Genomic DNA, 21,705 nt, shown 5'->3' on the forward strand with positions numbered 1-21,705 from the left:
TGGCATTACTCGTGTGTTAATGTTTCTTAATGATTCTGAATTCGTAACTAACTACGAAATTTGGAGAATTAGAAAAAATCGAATAAGGACAAAATAATCCTCTTTCGAAGCAAAATAACTTTTACTTTCGTTGCATCATTATTATTGTGCCATCGTTTTTTGAGCTCTATAGAAATTGTACAGAAAGTTATGGACAAAGAGAAAACGTGAAGGACTAGGACATTTAAATAAAATGAAAATTCAAAATTCCAAATTCTATAAACCAATCTAGATTTGTTCGAACAACAAGTGTTATTTATTACAGAAAAGACGCCTCGTTCAAGTAGCAACAGAAACACTAAAAAAACTTCACCAAATTATTATGCATCTCAAGTCTGTTTAGTAATTCTGTTGCATTATGAGGCCCAAAACAGAAATGAATTACCCAAAGCACCATTCAGACTTAGCCTCTCTTAGATCTAATTCCATTTCAATTTTTTTAATTATATTATTAACCAATCATTTCAAATGCAAACAACTAATACATCACACTCAAAACACCAATAAGACACGGATACGCGGTAAGCTATAATACATATGGATAAAAAATACTGAAATCAGTTGTTGTCAATCTAAGTTAACTCTTCATGAAAGCAGCCAGTTTTTCCATCAAGGTGGTCTCCAACTTTCTTCAGTTTTGTAATCTTCCTGGCAATTTAAACTCTGTTGACAAAGTTGCATTCGAGATTGACTTCTAAGCTCAAGCAAGACATTTGTTTCAGCAACCAGATACATTGAGTTATTTTTTTTCAAGTCGTGTAATTGAGAAATAAAGAGTGCTAGCATGGGTCATTGCATCGAATGATTATTTCAGCCTGCAATTATTTTTTTTGCTTTTTCCGTCAGTTTTCTCAGTCTCTTCCACGTGCAATTCTGTCATTATACAAATCTGTTTTTGAACCAATTCAGTTTTTCTGTTTTATATTTATTACTTCTTTGCAGTTATAAACCTCTTTGATGCCTTCATTCGTTTTTATTATTTTCTTTTCTCGTCTGTTTTTCTCTGTTTCTGTCTGTGTTTATCGGTTGTTCAATTAGAACACACTTCCGTATGGCATCGCGAGAAGATTCCCTGTTGTGCCTCCCATCTGCTCTGTCATCCACCGACACCTTTCCAGGTACTCGTAGGTCATCTCGTCACGTCCCATCGCTTGCCTAGACACACACAAAAAACTATTGAAACAATTGTCGGTTGAGTAAAAAAACAAGCACAAAATCTTATCAAGACATCTCGCAACAAACACATTGCGCAACAAATCTCAAAATTTAGCAATTATGACAACTCGCAAAATGTGATAATTGGTTTAAAAAACAGTCAGATAATCTCAAAATTATCCTCGAACTAAGGCATAGAATCTCCTACCTATCACTTAATAAATGCCTGTAAACTTTATTCTAAAATAAAAACATAGCCAAATAACAGTAGGAGACGAGTGATGAACGCAATGAAACTGAAAAAAAAACTGACTCGTTTTTTCAAGAGCCTTCAACTTTTGAATTTCGAAGAAAAAAATAGATGGCCTAGAAGCTTTTTGAATATGTAGAACAACTAATGATGGACACTTTTTTGATAAAATTGACTCAATGTGAGAAAACTGGACTAATAGCAAACTTTTTATTTAGCTGGAAAATTCGGTAATTATATACCCATTTCGAAATCAGAAGTCAACACGTTTTTCGTGATCTTTACCACTTTTGCTGCTCAATAATGGAGTTTGCCTTCCTTTTAACAACGACAATGTACTGAACTTCAAAAGAAATCACAAGTCAAACCGCGAAAAATCAAAATTGAGCGTGAACAAATTTTGAAAAAAAAATCAGCAAGACCTACATAAGAGTCTTCACTAAGTTCATTACTCTTAAACACGTATGTTGAAATATATGAGTCTTTTAGCTCGAAAAAAAAAGAAAATTACGTCCAACGCCTTGATTGCATTCAGATACGAATCAATCACAAAAAAATATTGCCAATTTGATTTCAAAATCTAATTACTCTTTTTAAATATTGTTGCAATTCCGTAAAATTCAGTGAGAAAAGCAAATCTTGATCTTTGAAGATGAAATTTAATGAAGGAAGATGAAAATTCAGGTAGTTCCATTTAATGAAAGCATAACAACTTGTAGATGCTCATAACTACCTTGAAAATCACGAATAATTACATATTCATACAAGACAACTAATAAGCGGAGAAACAACTAAATAATTTACATTCGGTTTTGCCCACGAACGAGAATTGGACCAGAAAGCATTCTACATGTGTCTTGGTTTTTTTCGCATTTTTCAATTTATCATGTTAATAAACTAAATTTAAAAATAGATAAATTTAACGACTATCGTTTCTAAAGAGTGTTTAGAAAACAAGCCTAACCGCGTCGGTTTTAAATCCTTTTCAACGCGAAACTATTCAGAGCTATGCAAAAGACCGTGATGGTCATCGCAATTCCCATGGATCTTCAGACAACCAACTCTGAAGGTAACGAATTCTTAGCTCACGACTCGAGGCCGGGTGATTCTTTCTCGAGGCCGGGTGACTCGAGGCCGGGTCGTTGAACAGTCACTTGGGGACATTTTTGAGCTTCACACCAACTGATACGCTAATGGTACTTTTAAAATCTGCAAATCGTTATGTTACCGAGAATACTTTGTATTGCTAAATCAAATCAGAGAGTGTAATTTACTCCAAAAAAGCAGCAATTTTGGCATTGAAAACAGAATTCCCTCAGTGTTGGTTAAAGGGTGCTTCTTTCAATTCGCGAGGTCAGTGTGTGAAAAATCCATGAATAAAGAGTGGTGGTTGATTACAAAAAGAGTTAAGGAAGAAAGCGAAATAACATATTAAACTAGCTTTAATCGACTTGAATCTGGCACCAGAAGCTTTGCACGCCAAAACTTAGCAAACTGATAGTTGGAAAAGAGTAATGAACGCAAGCAAAACAGAAAAAATCTGACTTGTGAAAAAATCTCAAATTCTGAATTTCGAAGAAAAAAAAAGATGCCCTTAAAGCTCTTTGAATTTCTAGAAAAATTTATGATTGGCTTTTTTCAGATAACATTAACCCAACTTTGTTTGAGAAAACTGAATCAGAAGATAAACTTTTTATTCTGCTGGAAATCTAAAAATTAAATTCCACCTTCGAAAGTAGAATTCGTTCACTTTTCGCGTCATTTCCACGTTCGTATTTGAAGAGTGCTATTTACGTAACTTTCAGCAAATGAGGTCAATTGAACTCAAAAAGTGCATATATACCTCAGCGAATTCATAGATGCATTGATGTGCTTGAATGCACATCTGTAAGCATTAGAGCATATTAGGACTTCATCCTAAAAAAACACCAAAAAAATTTATATAATAGTCTTCACTACAATTAATACTCGTAAAAAACTGAAAACAAACAACCCAAGCGATATCTCGACCAACGTGGGCCCGGATATATAAGTGGAAGTTACAGCTAAACTGAAACCTTTTTTAGCCAGCTAATCAGTTTAACAATGCGATAACTGGAACATAAAACAACAGTTCGGTCGCGGGGTGGTCGAACTATTTTCTACTAGGAACGGGTTACGATCACTCCACTGTAGCTAAGTTCATTCAGCAGATAAGAAAGTAACAAAATCTGACCAAAAACTGTCCGAGTTAGTTCAAATCGGAGGAAAGCCCAATAAATGTCCTAAATATGATTAATTTCAGCATAGGCTAACAAACTCTTTAAAATATCAAAACAATGCTCTAACTTTGCTGCTCTTTCCTCTTTTGTTTAAGTTTTTTTTACCGCCTTGATAGTTTACTGTCTTATTCTTTCACAGTTAGATTAAAAGAAAATGTAAATTTCTTTCAAGTTTTATACGACTTGTCTTTTCACGGCACATTGAAACTATAGTTTCTCCAATAGATTACGTATCCTTAGTGCAACTTCAGATAAAAAAATTAGACCAAATCTTCTACCAAGGGTGTTTGAACCCCGATTGAGTTTAATTAGTTGAATTCGAAGATTAAGTTGGCAGCACAAACATTTCTAAGCGCTTCAAACAAGATACTTCCAACATTCAAAGATTAGGCTACCATTCATTTTTTCTGCTAAATGTAACTCTTGCAAGTTTCTTCAAACTAACACAATGTACCCAACAAACTTGACATCTTTAATACTCGCTAACTTATGAATCAGTTTATTATAAAAAAACTTAAGTTTTTAAAAAATAATTTTAAAAAATTCAAAATTATTTTAAAAAACTTAAAACAAGTTTTAACTTATTATAAAAAAATTTAACCTAACTAACCTGTTCATGTAGAATTGGGTCTCCTCCTGTGCTTGTGCTTGTCTCTGAACATCACTTGGAACCAACTCCCCCGCTGACTGATGTTGCTGTTGATCGACTCCATTGGTGTCGCCATTCGCCTGTTGGGAGATTTGACCCCCAGCTGAAGATGCGACTGCACTCTGGGCCACCGAGGCCATTCCGCCGTTCACCTAGTGAACAAAATTAAAAATTTAAAAAACAAATTCAATATTAATGACTATTTCAACTTTATCATGATCTGTTACTAATATATTACACAGAGGCAAAGTTGCACTTCGCATATACAAGCAAAAATATGACCGGTAACGCTAATGGGAAAAACTGAATGAGTAAAAATTTGAGTCTACATAATAGCTCATTTTAAACAACCCAAATATGACGCATTAGCAGTACCAGTCAATTTAAAGAAAATTAACAACTAACAGGCCTCAATTTATCGAGCGGGTGCATTTTTACTAGTACTAGGATACGAAAAAGTTCATTAAAAACATCCGACCCTTCCAAGGTTCGAACGCTCATAGTTTGTTGCGGGTCTCCTTCTCTACCTCTACACTACAGATCCCTGATACCTTGGAGCTTAACCAGCTATTTGTAATAACATAGCCAACCGGACATAGATAGGAAAAAAGTAAAGAACGCAAGTAAACATTAAAAAAATACTAACTTTGTTTAAAAAATCTCAACTTTCGAATTTCAAAAAAAATAATAGAAGCCCCTTAAGCTTTTTGAATTTCTAGAACAACTTATGTTGGCACTTTTCTAATAAAATGAACCCTACTAGAGAAAACTCGATCAATAGGTTGTTTTCTTTTCCGCTGGCAATGTAAAAATTAAATTCCACTTTCGAAACTAAAACTCATTCACGTTTTTTGCGCCATTTCCACGTTCGTATTTCGAAGGTGCTTTGTACGTCACTTTCAGCAGATAAATCTCAATTGAACTCGAAAAGTGCAAATTTACCTGAGTGCATTCAAAAATGCATCAATATGTATGAATGCACATCTGTAGTTATTGGAGACTTTTAAGACTTTTTCCTGAAAAAAAAATCCGCATGACCTATATAAGAGTCTTAACTACGTTCATTACTCTTCATAAAAATCTGATTTAATAACCCTGGCATTGGCTATACTTAAAAGCTGGTTATTGATCTTATGAACACTTTCAAAATGAACATGAATGTTTGCGGCTTAGATTGGAAAAAAAGTTCATACTATCACACAAGCTTTGCTTATGTAATAAAAACGGGGCATGTCAACACATCTGGGCCACCCGAGCTAGCTATCAATAAAGCGGAAAAAATGCAGCAATAGTGCCAACGCTTTAATGCTAAGCAGACAAGTGCCAACAATTTAGAGAAGTAATTAATGCACGTTGGGTTGAAAAAAAGTGAACTCATAATAGGACATTAGGCTCGCTAAGTAAGAATTAAATCAAAAAACAAACAGGTAAAAATTAAATTTTGACAAAAAAGCAGAGCTTAATTAAATGGTTTTTGTAACTAAGAGAATAAAAAACATTGCGAAGAAACAGTTGAAAAAAAAATCAGTGAGGCAAAAACATAGCGAATAGACAGTTGGAAAAAAAGTCAATGAACGCAAGGAAAGAGAAAAAAAATCAGACTTGTTTTTTGACAGAGTTTCAACAATTAACAATTTTTTGTATGTAAAATTTATATTCCGCTGTGAAAACTGAGAACTAAATTCCCCTTCAAAACTAGAAGTCAATCACGTTTTTATCCGTTCGATAGTGAAATTTGTTTTCCTTTTAACAAAGTAAATGAACTGAAACAACGTAAATCAAAAATCACACAGCAAAAAAAAGCGAATAGACAGTTGGAAAAAAAGTCAATGAACGCAAGGAAAGAGAAAAAAAATCAGACTTGTTTTTTGACAGAAGTTCAACAATTAACACTTTTTTTGTATGTAAAATTTATATTCCGCTGTGAAAACTGAGAACTAAAGTCCCCTTCAAAACTAGAAGTCAATCACGTTTTTATCCGTTCGATAGTGAAACTTGTTTTCCTTTTAACAAAGTAAATGAACTGAAATAACGTAAATCAAAAATCACACAGCAAAAAAAATCAAATTTGAGCATAAAAAACAAAAAAATCACCAAAACCTATATAAAAGTATTCACTACTTTCATGACTCTAACATATCAAGACGCTTCTAACATAATCACATCGACATACATATTAAATTACACAGCTGTGCGACTGTTTTCTTTGAAGGAATTTAATAAAAAATGCTTAGGAAAAAGCTAAAAATTATATTTACAAATATTAGCAATGAAAAAAAATTGCGAATAAACAGCTGGAAAGTGTGCATCAATGAACTCAGTGGGGCTAAAAAACAAAAATACCGAAATTCTTTTTTTAAATTTTTCAGTTTAAAAAACTCTCACTCAAATCGTGCGTTAAAAAAAATCCGCTTCAAGCTCTCTGAATTTCAAAAATCGTTGATAATTGAGTTTTTTGAAAAAAAAAACTAATCCAATATGAGAACTTGAGCCAGCAGACGAATGAAAAAATGTTATTGAACTCAATGAGCCCCAAAATTAGATTTTCATTAAAAAAATATGTATCAGCTTTTGAGTTTTAACAAAAACAAAGCCAACAGACAATTAGAAAAGCGTCAATGAACGCAACGAAACAAAAGAATACTGAATTGTTGTTCGAAAAATACATGGCCTCATATCTCTTTAACATTCAAGAAACACTTTCGATCCACGCTTTTTTGATGAAATTAAACCAATTTGAGAAAACTGGAGCAAAAGGTAAATGTTTTAATCCTTGGGAATTTGAAAAAAAAACAATTTCGATATTAGTCGTTCGCGTTTTTTGCGCAATTTTCGCGTTCGTATTTGGAGACCGCAATTAACCTAACTTTTAGCAAATGAACTTGAAAAAAAAAACCCAAAAAGTGCTTTGTTTATGCATTATTTTGAATGAAGGCACTTCTGGAGTGGTTAGAGAACTTAAAATTTTTCAAAACTTCCGAATTTCAAAATAAAAAACAAATGGCCTTAAAACCTTTGGAAATTCAAGAATAATTTATGGTTAACAATTTTTTGATAAAAATAACCCAATTTGCGAAAACTGGATCTAACTTTTAGCAGGCGACTTAAAATTGAATTCCAAAAGTGCATATACTTTTAAAAGCATTCATAAATGCATTAATGTGTATCAATAGACTTTGGGGAGCTATAAGTGCAATTAGACTTCTTGAACGACAAAATCACCAAGGACAAAATAATCAATCACATTCTCTTAGGAGAATCTTCTTTCAAAAATCAACCCAATTTGAGAAAACTAGCCCGTAGATGGTTTTTAATTGGGTTGAGATCACCACATCCACTTTCGAAACAATAATTCAGTTTATTTCCACTCGTCTTTGCCTCCTTTTTACTAAAGAACTTGAATTTGTTCTTTTAAAAACCACAAGAATTAAAATTGTTGAGCTGTCGGATAAACTCAAGCTTTACTAAAATTAACAATTAAAACTTGAATCTTTTGAAACTAAAACGGGAGTGCGGGTTTCCTCAACGTTTTCCTTTTCATTGTTGCATTGATTCTGCATAAACGAAAATCAGCTTCAAAATCAAATGACCATAACAAAAACCAGTCTAAATCCAGTAGAAAGGATCTTGTTAACTATTTTCCCCCTATGGTACTTTGTAACGAATCCCCCCCCCCCCCCTATAAAGAGAGAGAATTGATAATTGGTCAGTTAAGCATATACGAATTTGGAACCTTGTTACGAATCCCCCTATTGCCATGGGGGGATTGTTAACAAGATCCAGTAGAAGGATTAAAAGTCGAGTGAGTACCCCAAAAGATCTGGCTAAAAACAAATCAAAAATGCGGGAAAAATGAATAGACATCATTTTACACTTTCAGCAGTGTGGACTGTTAACTAGCCACATTAAATACCAATTTCGCTCTTTTCCTTCATGCAAATCAGATTTGATTTTCATAATTACTTCGTTAACGCACTCGTTACGCCATAAAAATTGAAGATCACGTGACGTGAGAGAAAATGAAAAAGAGAAGCTAATTATTCCCGTGAAAAAAAAACACCGGCTATGACTATTTACCTGTGGCTGAAGGTGCTGGCCTTGAGCAGCAGCCGCAGACTGTAATGCACCGTGAGAAGCAGCACCGTGATAGGCCCCCGCAGCACCCGAGACGACCGCCGCCGCAGCTGGGTTGGCGGCGCCATTGGCGGCCGTGTAAGCACCATGGTGAGGATAGGCGGTGGGGGCGGCCACACCTCCGGCGTACGCACCTAAATGAGAAAAAATGAGCAATATTACATCGGTGGCGACTTTAAGAACTATTAGTGCACTGTATGCATCAAACTTGAGAACTATACTGTATAATATAGTCATTTCATTATCAGTCACTTGTACAGGCTACTAAGGGTGTTCTATCGACACATTTGAGTACTTATTTACAATTATTTGTTGGTACTGACATAGTTTACATCAGAAGTTGAAATTAGTTGCTTGCAGAGTACTGTAAGGTTTTCTCTTGATGTTTACTTTTTCGTATCTGATTTGTGTGATCACATTTAAAACCCATTTTCCTTGTGATAAACTTTTTCTGCTTGATGAAAATCGTGCAAAATTCTCAAAACATGAAATTCATGCATAAATTTTGAAGCAAAAGAATAATTTTCTAATTATTCTCAACACCCACGGCTGACTTCCATAGAAGGAAAATGCTTGTCATACAATTTCATAACTAGTCTATCGAAAAAATGTTTATCATACAATTTTCCTTGAAAAAACTGTAGGATAAGCAAATTTTCAATCAAAACGTTTTGTTGGAGAGTTATCTTAAAGTTGGCTTGAAACTCAAATCAGTTGTAGTTTTGGTTTCATAAGAGCAACTTTGGCAAGTAAAAAAAATAACTAAAAAAGGTTCATCATAGAAAAAATACAATATTGAGGTAAGAATTGTTTATCCCTTTTTGATTCCGAGCTGGCATCTGTGTTCAGATAAGTTTTACGAAAAATTAAATTTTGCTTGAAAAATTTGATATATTTTATCGATAAATTGGTCCAGGTTTGAGTTTTTCACCCAAAAATAACCAGCAAGTATTTTTCAAAAGCACAAAAAATATGTTCATTAATCATTTGCTTAGAGAAACCTTATTTTGTTAAAAAACTGGTCTTTTATTTCAACCACCGAAACGTTCGAAGTAAAAGCTTTCTAGTCATAACAAGATACATTTTTAGTATATAATTTTGAAAGAAAAACTTTTAAAAATTAACTTTCATGGCTTATATCACCAAAAAAAGCTTATCTGCGTGACACCTGCCAATTATACTCTGAGTGTTCTCATTATAGAAATCCTTGGTTATTGTGTATTTGGAAAAAAAACACCAAATTTCGGAACAGTTTTTTGTTGCATTTGCGTTTATGGAAATATCTTAGTTTCATAGAAAGGAAAAAAGCATCAACCAATTTCATCGTATAAAAAGTAGCTTGTGCTACTTTCATATAATTTTGGTGATGAAAAGTTTCGCAAAAAGCAGCTATTTAATTCCAGAATGTGGCTAAAAAAACTTATTTTAAAATTTAATAACATGAAAAATTCTTATTTTGCTCTTTTCATACAGTTTTTCGGTCCATGAAATTGTATGAAACTGCACAATTACATGGTATGAAATTAGAAGACAAGCATTTTTTCCAACTCGTGAGTTGGAAAAAAAATGAATGCAAGGAAACAGAAAAAAAACTTATTATTTCTCTAGTCATTTTTCGAATTTCAAATAAAAAATACATGACCTTAAAGCTCTTTGAAATGCACAAAAAATTTATTATTGAACTTATGCACACCAGAAAAATTCTACAAGAGTTCAATCGCCAAAAATTTGTATGAGAAAATATATTATTGCTTGATAGCCAAAAGGGCCGTTTCTTCTATAAAATTTAGGTGATTTTAATCTTTTAGAAATTTGTTGGGCTGTGTTAAAAGCTGGTTACATTATATTCTTTCTTATTCATTAACTTAGCAGTTTAAGCGCAATTCATGATACATAAAAACAGCCAGTTTGATCTATTTTTGGGGTGAAAGTTTAGCTGCATTTTCGCAAAACCAAACTCCATCATATTAATTCTGTTTAAATTCTGAGCAACTTTTGTCTTGTTCACTTTTTGTCTAATAAAACCCAATTTGGGAAAAACTTGTTTAAATTTTTCAACGTGCTTAATTTTTTCCGGTTAATTTAAATCAGAGCTGTAGGTCTCATAACGCATTACTTTTCAAGGGTAACATTACGTATTACTTTTTGTGTTTTTGCGCGGAAGTCATTTTTCGTCTCAACCAAATACAGCTCGTAGATGTGACTGATCACTAACACAATGTTTACAAACTCCAAATTTTGGTTCTTGTTTTTTCAAAATTTTTCTGCCAAATAAGCGTAATTACTGAAATTTAAACGTAATGGGATTATGCAGTTAGCGATCTATAAACACTAAACGAAACGTCGCTAAAACAAACAATGTTTCCGCCGAAAATCCTCCAGAGTCCAGATCTACAAGAAAAACATAGTTGACTTTTTTCCTTTCCAAGAATTATACAAAAAACAAATTTATACAAGCAACAAGTGTTCAACGTTCATTTACACTTTAAATTTATTCAATTTAGTTAGTAACTTTCTAAGATTTGACCTACCCTGTTGTTGCATTGCGGCAGCTGCCCAAGCCGGATTCTGGTAGTACATGTTGTAAGCACTGGCAGCCTGAACAGCTGGACTGTACCATGAGTTGGGGTCGAATGCGTAGGCTGCTGCCGCCAGTTGTGCCGAGTAGTCTCCCATCGCAGCTGCGGCTGACACTTGAGAGGAATAGTCTGAGGCTCCTCCTTGGTAGTACTGTTGCTGTGACTTGAAAAGCATAAATTATTTGAACAGTTTTCGAATTAATGCTTTATCCTTCATAAATCAATGCCTAATACTCATACACTTCATTATATCATTAGTGCCAAATTATAGACAAAATCGATGATGTTAAGCTTTGAAAAAGCGAGTAAGTACTCCTGTGAACAATACTTTCTAATTTATAAAATCAAATTAAATTGTTTCCAGTCAAGATGCAAATTCATCTTGATTTATATAAATCGCCATCTTAAAAAAATCCAGTCTGGGATATCGTCATTGGAAACATTATGTCTAATTCCATGCGTCTCTGATTGCATTTATGCTGATATAATTCATATACTATAGTTATTGGCGTAAACGAGTAACTCAGGCGTAGTTGAAACCTCAACACCAATTGTGGCAACCAAGCTAAGAATTTTGAATTTATTATAAGGCAATTTATCAAGCGATTCAACTAATTTTGTTAACTAAGTTGCCAGCCTGGTAAAAACTATTAACAGCCAACAGACAGTTGGAAAAAAGTCAATGGAATTTGAAGAAAAAAATAGATACACTTGAAGCTCTTTGAACTTCTAGAACAATTTATGATCGGCTTTTTTGATAAAAAATAACCCAATTTGATAAACTGGATCAACAGGTAAAATTCAAATTAATCTGGGAATTTTGATAATTAAATTCCACTTTCGAAACGTTTACACTTTTTTTAGGTCAACCATGTTCATTTTCTGAGCTCTCTACAATCAATATAAAAACTATTGAGACCAAATGTTCAGCCCAAAAAATTTTGAAATGAGCCAAAAAAGGCGTTTTTGGGCACTTTTCAGAAATTTATGACAAAACAATTGCGTTTTTTGGCGCGCGGTTTCCCCTCATATTCGGAATATTTTGGCGCACGGCGCCTTAAGAAAGGTTTTAGGGTAAGTCAGCCAAAATGGATATCTTAAAACAGTACCCAAGGGATGACCCTTTGGGTCGGCAGGGGTTCGAATCCATGGGGGGCTTCCACCCTTTTATACACTTCATTACATAGTTAATCAGTGGCGGATTTAGGATTGAGCGGATGGGGGATTGCGGACGCCCTTTGGTATTACTTTAAGACATTCATTTTTGGCTGAACTAAAATTTTTCTTAAAGCGCCAATATATACTAATTTTGAGCGGAAGCAAGTTCCCAAAAACAATTTTCCAAAATTTTCCCTGTGGTACTAAGATTTTGCTCAAAGTACGGTTTTCATTGGTTCATTGTTCTGGGAGCGCTCGAAAAATCTATTTGGTCGAATTAAAAACAAAGCTTGACAAAATTTTAGAAACAATTGCGAAAGTCCCCCTCGAGAAAATCCTAGATCCGCCCCTGTTCTTAATGAAATTTTAATGGCAAAATCGTTAATTTTGAGTTTATTAATCGTTCGTCAAAAAAATCCTTATTTTCTAAATTAAATGTTTGACTTTGTTTTACCTATTGAAATGAGTATATAAATGAAATAATTATACATCTATTTATTTCGCCGGGAACTCTGAGAGCTTAAATACATTCTAAAACTCAAACTGAGGAGCAAAAATCGGGCCGATATCCACTTAAATCTTTGCACTCACTTGAAATCTCTTTGCACTGTAATTTAAGCCAAACAAAAAAAAATTAAAAAAAAAATAGAAAATTTAACAAACTGACCGGACGCAAACCTAGGATCCAGGCCAAGCAGGTCAGAGATGCCACGAAAAATGAGATCAATATAATTCAAGCTATCAAGTAATTTTTTAAAAGAAGATGTTTACTTTTTTGATTTAGCTTTAAAAAGTCTATATTCCGATTTGATAACGCTTTCAAATCACAAGCGTAATAAGCATGAGGTGAATTAAGATCAATTGAAGTTAACAAGCGGAAGAATTAAATGAAAAATTCACACCTCCCACACATCGTTAAGTGCAAATTAGACCAAATTTTATTGGTATCCAAAATTTAACCAAAATTTATTGGTATCTTAATCACGACCAATGGATTATTTAAAGTAACGACAGTTCAACTCCTACTAGCTTCCTTTGAGTACCTAAAATTGGGCCTGAAAAACAACCTAAGCGATAATTCCTTTCAGCCACTTTCAAAAACATGGTCCGAGCAGCAACCAACACACGAAATGATATCACTCATATTCATGACGATTGAACTAAATCACATGTCCTAGATTAATAGGTGAAAACTCTGTAGGTTGTCAGTGGACTTGATTCGGAGAAAAAAATATATATTTTCTTTCATTTAGACTTCCATCAATCATAGATTGTAAACTAAAGCATACACGGAAAATGAACCAGCTAAACTTCAGCATTTTTATGTGAAGTCAATCACGTCAAAAATGGACTGAACAATTACGTACTCTAGTTTGGACACCATACATGTCAAAACTTCATGACCAGACTCCGAGCAATTCTAGAGCCGGTACTTCAAGCAGCATACTATTTTTCAGACTAAAGGAAACTAGAACAATTGTCTGCTGTCTAGAAATTGAGCGCAGCGTGTTGCATAAAATTCCAACTTTATTGGACAAATTAAGGTTGTAAAACAAGATATGCTGAACTGAAAACCGTTTGGAACAATGAAGTCCTTCCATTTGAGACAAATGTGAGAATTTCCAGAAACAATGTCAACATGATCGTGACATTTTCTGTGAATATGAAAATTTTAAAAACTACCTAAAGGAAGTGGTGGACGCTCGATTTAAAAAAAACGTCTATGTAAAACATTAAAAATTAGAAGAAAAAAGTCTATAAAAATTTTTAAAAATACGCTCAATAAACAGCCAGATGCTTGGAAAAACAGAATAAGAAAAGTGGAAAAAGTCTAACAGCATTCAGCCACAGGTTAGTGATTTTTCTAAAACTAGCCACCAAAAAAGCGGAGAGATAAAACAGATGCTATTAATTTGCTATGCTACGCATACAGCAGAAAGGCTACCAAACACGAGCACAAATACACGGGAGTTGGGTTGGAAAAAATTAAACCGTAATATAACACTACGCTCAAAAGCTCGCTGGTTGAAAGTGCGAACGAAGGCAGAGAACAACGCATAGCAAGACCGAAGATGATAGTTGACGTAGTAAGGATTAGAAAATCATTTCACATGGAGGATTGTACAACAACGTCAACAAGATGCTTATTTGCATGAAATAAACAACAAAGGTTACTATTATTTAATTTAACTGTACGGGTAGAGCTGAAATACGATGAGTTAAAAACAACAGGCAAAACTACCCTTCAGAAAAGCAAAACAAGAAAACTTCAAAATCACAAGGAAATAAGGAAACGAGCCTGAAAACGGAAACCAAAAAAAGCGCTTAAAGCCGATGGAGCTCAGGTCGCTGGTTCCAGTCAGAGCTATTTTGCCACTTAATTTCTGGAGCTACATAGTGAAATAATCTTGCTAGAAATTTTGATTGCTATAAAATAAACATAGCCAACAGACAGTTGGAAAATAGTCAATTAAAGTAAACAGAAAAATAATATGGACATACTTTTTTGAAAAATCTCACCTTTCGATTTTCAAAAAAATAGATGGCCTTGAAGCTCTTTGAATTTGTAAAATTTTGATAAAATTAACCCAATTCGAGAAAACTGGGCGGGCAAAAATATTTTTCAATTTGCTGTGATATCTGGTAATTAAATTCCATTTTCGAAATTAGAAGTCGATCACGTTTTTCGTGGCCTTTACACTTTCCCTGTTCGATAGTCGAGTTTGCCTTCCTCATAACAACGGAAATCAACTGAACTCAAAAGAAGTCAAGCAAAAACGCAGAAAAGTACGTTTGAGCCTGCAAAAAAAAATAAAAAATCATCGCAACCTATATAAGTGACTGAACTACGTTCATCGAATCTTAAAAAACATCTAAAAAACATAGCCCACTGATAGTTGAAAAAAAGTACTGAACGCAAGGAAACTGAAAAAAAACTGACCTGTTTTCTGAAAAACAGTCAATTTTTGAAATTCGAGAAATAGATAGCCTTAAAACTCTTTGAATTTGGAGAACAATTCGAGGACACTGGATCAATCGTTAAAAACTTCGATTTCGCTGGGAAATTGGGAAATCTGTTAATTAATTTCAATTGAAATATCCATCGAAATTAGAAGTCGATCTCACTTTTCGTGACCTTTACACTTTCGCTGATCGATAGTGGAGTTTCCTTTCCTTATAACAAGGGAAATTACCTGAACCTAAAAGTGAAACCGCGAAAAAGTGAATTCTAGCGAGAACAAATATTTCATCGACTCATGAATTTAAAATTTGTACGATGAAGAAAGTTTGCTGCCTCATGTTGAGAACGGAGAAGCGACACAATCCAGGTTTTTTCAAGAACAATACCGTTGGGAGACAGATACCTATTGTGTCATGACTACTCCACTATTTTTTCAGACACCCATGAGATGAAACCACGGCACTAAACTCAATTATAGTCCAGCTGAATAACAAATTACTTACAACTGCAGACGCAATATAATGATTACAACACATATCCGATTCATAAGCACTCTGAAAAAGCGTACTTTGTCATCAATCACGCGAAATTACTAATTCAGCTGTGTGGAAATTCCACTCAATTCATGTCTTTTATTGATTTCAATTTATAATTTTTGAGACTGTTTTCCTAATACAATTTTAAAAATACATTCCTGCGCACTTGTAAATAATTTTTCTATGGTTAAGGAAAAAGACAAGGTTTAAAGACTGCTATTTCAGTTAGATAAAGTAATCACAATTTGCACAGAGAGGCGAAGCTGAGTTTTTCACCACTTGCGATATAAAAAGTCACTGAAGCGCGCAAAAACTGAAAAAACGCAAAAGAAAAAACAACCGAAACTTTTATATGTTTGTCTTTAAATTAACTCATTTTGATACTATGTTTATCTAACTAACTTTGATGAAAACCTGTGGCGGATCACAACAACCAGCCTTGAACTAGCATGAAATACTACCGAGCGGAAACTATGCAGACCAAACCAGGATGGTGGGATAATTTAAGAGCGGAAAATATTGAATAATCTTCGATTTTTTTGGTCGAAAACTCGATGTGCCATAACTTTGAATCGAGTAGACTCAAAAGTTTTCAGACATCAGGAGAAATCAGAACAAAAAATACGCTGCACTAAGTCCAAACAAACTAAGACGAAACAATTATCCAAAAGACAAATGCTGGCGAAAAAACTCTCGTCCATTTTTTTTGTTCGATATCACGAAAATTTTGGTGGGTACAAAAAGGAAATACACAGGAGCCTGGTTACACTTGAATTGCACATAAAACACTATAAGAAAATCATAATGTTAACGATTTACAGGTTTTTGTGACTCTTTTTTTTCTGAAAACCTAGTCTCTTGCTTAGAGAAGTTATCGCTCTTCAAAAATACATAGGCTAGAAAGCACTTAAAGCAAAGTGAAAATCAATTGACTGAATGATTGAAAATTATACCGGGAAAACTGCGAAACAACTCAGAATTTCAATTAAGATTTCGATGTTTTAAGACTTCGATTTTTAACATAATTTTTTCTAACTTTTTCAAAGAAGGTCAGAGAAACGATTTAAAAATTCCAAGCATACCGTATAAAAGTTGAATTAATACAAAAAAAAATTGTAAACAAATAAAAAAAACATTAGGCAAATAAACTGACAGAATTCAAGCCGACATTTAATAAGCTGAAAGTTTGTTAGTTTTAAACTCAAACTGCCTCCGAAATTGCAGTCTTACTGTGCGAAAAAAAGCTCCTTCGTGGACATTTAATATGTGGTCCAAACTCCTCTAAACGATGCACGCATTTCATCTGTGCGAGAAACGAACCCAAGTGTCCCAGAACCGATTGCAGAAATCATACGGCCAAATACTCATCAAACTCCAGTGTCAGTGATTTGCCTGTTGATTCATATAATGGAATGCCTGCATTTCAACCCCCGACTGGAATCGCACTTCACATGCGGATGACATACTATTGTAAATTAATCTATCGAAGCTCAAATTTTGCGACGAATTACAAACTGCAATGTGAAAATTCAAATTTCGCATTAGCCATTTTAAGGTTCTCGGTCACTTCAATTATCTGTATCGAAATCACATCGAGTTCCAATGAATCAAGTTTCACAGCACATGAGCTCGCTGCGAAAGTCAGATTTGCAGAAAATGCCGGACTGGTGAACATTCGGACCAAACACGTGAAATGGTCCCTTTTGAAAATCAAATGCGAAGCAGTCGTTTTTGAAAACTTTATCAAATTTTAAAATCTGTGAATACTTTAAAATCAAATTTTAGTAAACTGCGAATAGTTTTTGAGCTCTTTTCTGAAACGATTCGATTCTTAATGACAAATAATGCAAGGAATATTCAGTAACAAAATGAAAGCAGTAACAAAATCAAAAGTGAACCACGGGTTGAGTCAATTTTTATAACGCTACGATGCAGACAAGATGGATACTTTTGAGCACCTAGTTGAGTAAGATAAATACATTGACAAGGCTGCGTTGCACAAACTTTTGGACGAAACCACATTGTAACTGCAGTTGATATTTTATCTACAATCAGTTGCGAAACACCCGTACCCGTTACGTGGACAGTCGAAAAAAAAAACGACAACGAGATAGGAATTGATAAACGGAGTAGAAAGCTCACGAAGCTATTGATGGGAATTGATGTGAATATTACGGTTAACATGAATAGTGTATGATGGCGTTGATTATCATCTCATATAAAAATCGAATAACAACCAAATCGACTTTACTATAACCAGTCACGAGATCAAATGTGAACCAAGCCAAGAGTTGCATCAATTGTCTCAAAACTTAATTCATGCATTTAGTCAACTAATTGAGTCAGGAAGGGGGAAATTACATTCAACATCTGCACCAATATGTGGAGACAAAAACCACTGTAAGCGCAGATTCAGTTTCTACAATCAAAAGCCAAAACACAGTTAAGGTTAAAATCATTTAAAAAATAACGGCGGAGTGAATGTAATTGATGAAGTTAGAGGACATCGCAGAGCAAGGCGATTCGTGAGAATTGATGTAAAAAAATATCGGGCCGACTGAAATGTCCCGGCAGAATAGTTATTAGACAGAGTAAACAATCAGCTGATATGCACACGTGATAAAAATGCGGGTGACTTGACCATACTCAAACTAAACGGGCTGAATTTGGAATTATTGAGCTCAAAACTGAAGAGGTCATTTAACTTGATATATAACGGCCATGAGAGAAAACGGCGCACAACAGATACATAACTTGGACATTGACAGCAATAATCGCGTGTATGTCTGCATGTTATATGTAACGGATGTTCGCATTAGTGGAGAATGGAAGAAGTGGGAAACTTAGAAAAATTAGACCGAAGAAAAACGAAGAAAAATTAGACACTTCAGGTATTCTGAATGGAAAAGGGACATTGTGGACGATGTTGGGGTATGATGACACTATTGCAGTACTCGTCTCTGATTTTCGTAAAGGAGCAGCCAAATGGGCTTGTGTGACTGTTTATTCCAATCAGGAGAGACAACATACAGTGCCCATTGACATAATAACTGAAGATACTGTATGTTTTCAAAGCTATGTGATGGTCAATGAGACCACGCTACTCCTCAGTTGTGGAAATAACAACAACAGAGTGGCAGTGGTCTCATTGCCAACACCAAAACCATGAGAACAACAAACCCATGACTCAAATCAGACGAAAACACAAGCGACAAAAGAAACAGGCAATCTGCAACCTGTTTATGTCAAGTATATCACTCTAAGTGGAGTTGAAAAACTACAGATATTGATTTGGATACCGTCTTTACTGGAGCCCGAAGACCTGCCTTCGACTACCTCATTAAGAGGGTACCTTTTTGCCAGGAGTTTGAATGAAGACGAAGATACAATTAAAACACTAGTGTACGATATAGACTTAGAGAGTGTGCTGTCCAAGGTTGAGAATGGAGAAGAGACAACAATTAAGCCTATTTTAGGAGTAACACCGTTGAAAGACATATGGGCCTTGTGTTTCATAGATCACTCCACTATTTTTGCTAGCACTATGAAATTGAGACCACGGATACTCAAGCTTAATTACAGTCCAGCGGAATGACAACTTTCTTACAACTGTAGACGCATGATTATGATTACAATACATATCCGATTCCGAAACACTTCAAAAATAAGCATACATTGAACATACAAGATGTGATTAGTCCAACTGAATAGGAAAATTCAGTTGTGTGGAAAATCCACTGAATTCAAGCCCCCTAAACAAAGGACCAGAATTTTACTAACTTAAAACGAGATTATATTTTGCCACAATAATGAAAACAAAGATATAATCATAACCTTAGTGTAAGATATAGGCTTAGAGATAATTTATTTACTGTTGTACACGGACGATCATGAGCACAGTATATAACTGATTCAGAAGCTCTGGATAAAAAATAATGGGTTTGAATAATCAGATAAAAAAACTTTCATTTTAATTGAGGAAACTGATCAATTTGAATAATTCGTCCATCAAACGACTGACATTTGCAGATCCACTCGATCCAGCCAATAGCACTTGAGCAGACAGAGGATTCTATTGGATAAGCTGCACTACAAGCAACAAAACGCGAAGAATTAGATTTAAGAAAGTTTAAATAAAGAGAAAAGGGCAACAAAAAACTATCAATGAGTTTTCAAAGGGAAGCCTCGAAAATCCAAAACAACTGCCCTTATAAAAATGTGCTACTGGCGCTTACAGAATCTAGCTAATAGTACAGCAGAGATGCATGCATTATACTGACAATACAATGCAGTAAAACTGCCACCATGATGAGCACTATTTTATGCGAGTTTGGGAAAAGTGAAGTCATTATCTAACACAAAGCTCGCAAGATCGCTTGTGTGACTTTTTTGAAATAATTATTTGTCGAATGAGCCATGGATCACTCAACAATTTTTCAACGACTGGTAATGCTAGAATACGAACACTCGAACTCAATTACGAACCAGCTGAAAAACACCTCTCAACTGTATACGAACAACCATAAACTACAAACACACCAAAATCAGAAGCTATCAAAAAATGCTAACTGTTCAACTAATTTATTCGAACTGATATCTAAGTTTTTATAACTCCACTCAATTAAAGTCTTTTATTGACTTCATTGGGTAACAATATTCTAAATTCTTGAATAAAAAGTATTTCAATTTTTACTTCATAGGCACCCAGTAATTTTTGTGGTTCATTTTTCTATGATTATAGTTTAACATCAAAGAAAAAAATTAAAGATCCTTTGAATATAGCAACCTTAGTTATGTTTCTTGCAATATAATGATGTTCTTTACCATTGATTAAAAATCTTCAAAATTACTTTCCAACAACATTATATTCAGACTAAATTTTGGTTTTAGTTTTATCTGCAATTAATAGCGAAAACCATCTTAATGTAAAAACTGTTGGAAAGAACACCAGTCTTCAAGGCGATTGCCGGTAATTGATTTGAAGAAATTTGTTGGCCTACCAACATTTACGGAGAGATCCGTGCACGACCATGTAAACAGGCAGATGATATGCTTTGATAGAAACATTAAGGGTCACTTAACTATACTCATAATGCACGGGTTGAACTTAAAATCAATGAGCAAAAAAACTGAATAGGTCAAGACTTTGATAAAACTCAGAAGAAATGGTGCACAAAATAATGACTTGGCCACTGACAGAAGTCAAATTCTAAAAATCCATTGGATAATAGGTTTTATGCCTAAGATGGGATATTTAGGAAGCTTTTAGGGTATGGTGACAGTATAGCAGTGTATTGTTCTATCGCATTACAGTGCAGTGTTGTATGTATTGCAGAAATCGTTTTGAACTATTGCCTAGACAGAGCATACCAATGGACTCGTGTGCTCGTTTTTTTTTTATCAGGAGAGGCAAAACAGTACATTGACCTATTAATTATAGATTGTTTTCTATATCCTACAAGCAATTTGTTGGCCAATGATAACACTCTTCTCCTCAGTTGTAGCTGTAACAATAGAGCGGCAGTGGACTCATTGTCAACACCAAAACCACAAAAACAACAAGTGAACAACCAGACTAAAACGCAGACTACAGGGAAACAGCCATCTTACAGCCTTTGTTACGTTAATTAGTCTAAGTGGAGCTGAAAATTATTCAATCTGACTTGTTTATCGTGTTTGCCCCAACCGGAAGACCAGATTTTGACTAACTAAATCAGAAGATACCCTTTTGCCATGAGTTTGAATGAAAACGAAGATGCATTTAAAACCATTGACTCCGAGAGTGTGCTATCTCATTTTGAGAAAGTCGATGAGTTAGCAATTCAGCCCATGTCAGAAATTACAGCATTGGAAGACAAGTAAACCTGTAATGTCATAGACCTCTCCAATTTTTTGCTACAACCATCGATTTAAGAGCACGGATACTCAAACTCAATCAAAGTCCTGCATGATGACAACTGTTATCTGCACGGACGATAAAGA

The 21,705-nt window shown here is 34.4% G+C and overlaps 1 protein-coding gene across 1 annotated transcript in view; it reads right to left on the reverse strand.

Moving 5' to 3' along the window:
* Positions 1-873: 873 nt before the first annotated feature.
* Positions 874-21,705, reverse strand: part of LOC134852963 (uncharacterized) — a 28,735-nt gene continuing 7,903 nt past the window's right edge. Inside the window, exons 4-7 of the mRNA XM_063868855.1 lie at positions 11,020-11,230; positions 8,432-8,622; positions 4,316-4,506; positions 874-1,194 (exon numbers count right to left, since the gene is read on the reverse strand). Coding sequence (XP_063724925.1) covers positions 1,074-1,194; positions 4,316-4,506; positions 8,432-8,622; positions 11,020-11,230 — 714 coding nt within the window. The 3' untranslated portion in view covers positions 874-1,073. The remainder of the gene's footprint in view (positions 1,195-4,315; positions 4,507-8,431; positions 8,623-11,019; positions 11,231-21,705) is intronic.

Source organism: Symsagittifera roscoffensis, chromosome 8, assembly GCF_963678635.1.
Source record: "Symsagittifera roscoffensis chromosome 8, txSymRosc1.1, whole genome shotgun sequence".
NCBI lineage: Eukaryota > Metazoa > Xenacoelomorpha > Acoela > Convolutidae > Symsagittifera > Symsagittifera roscoffensis.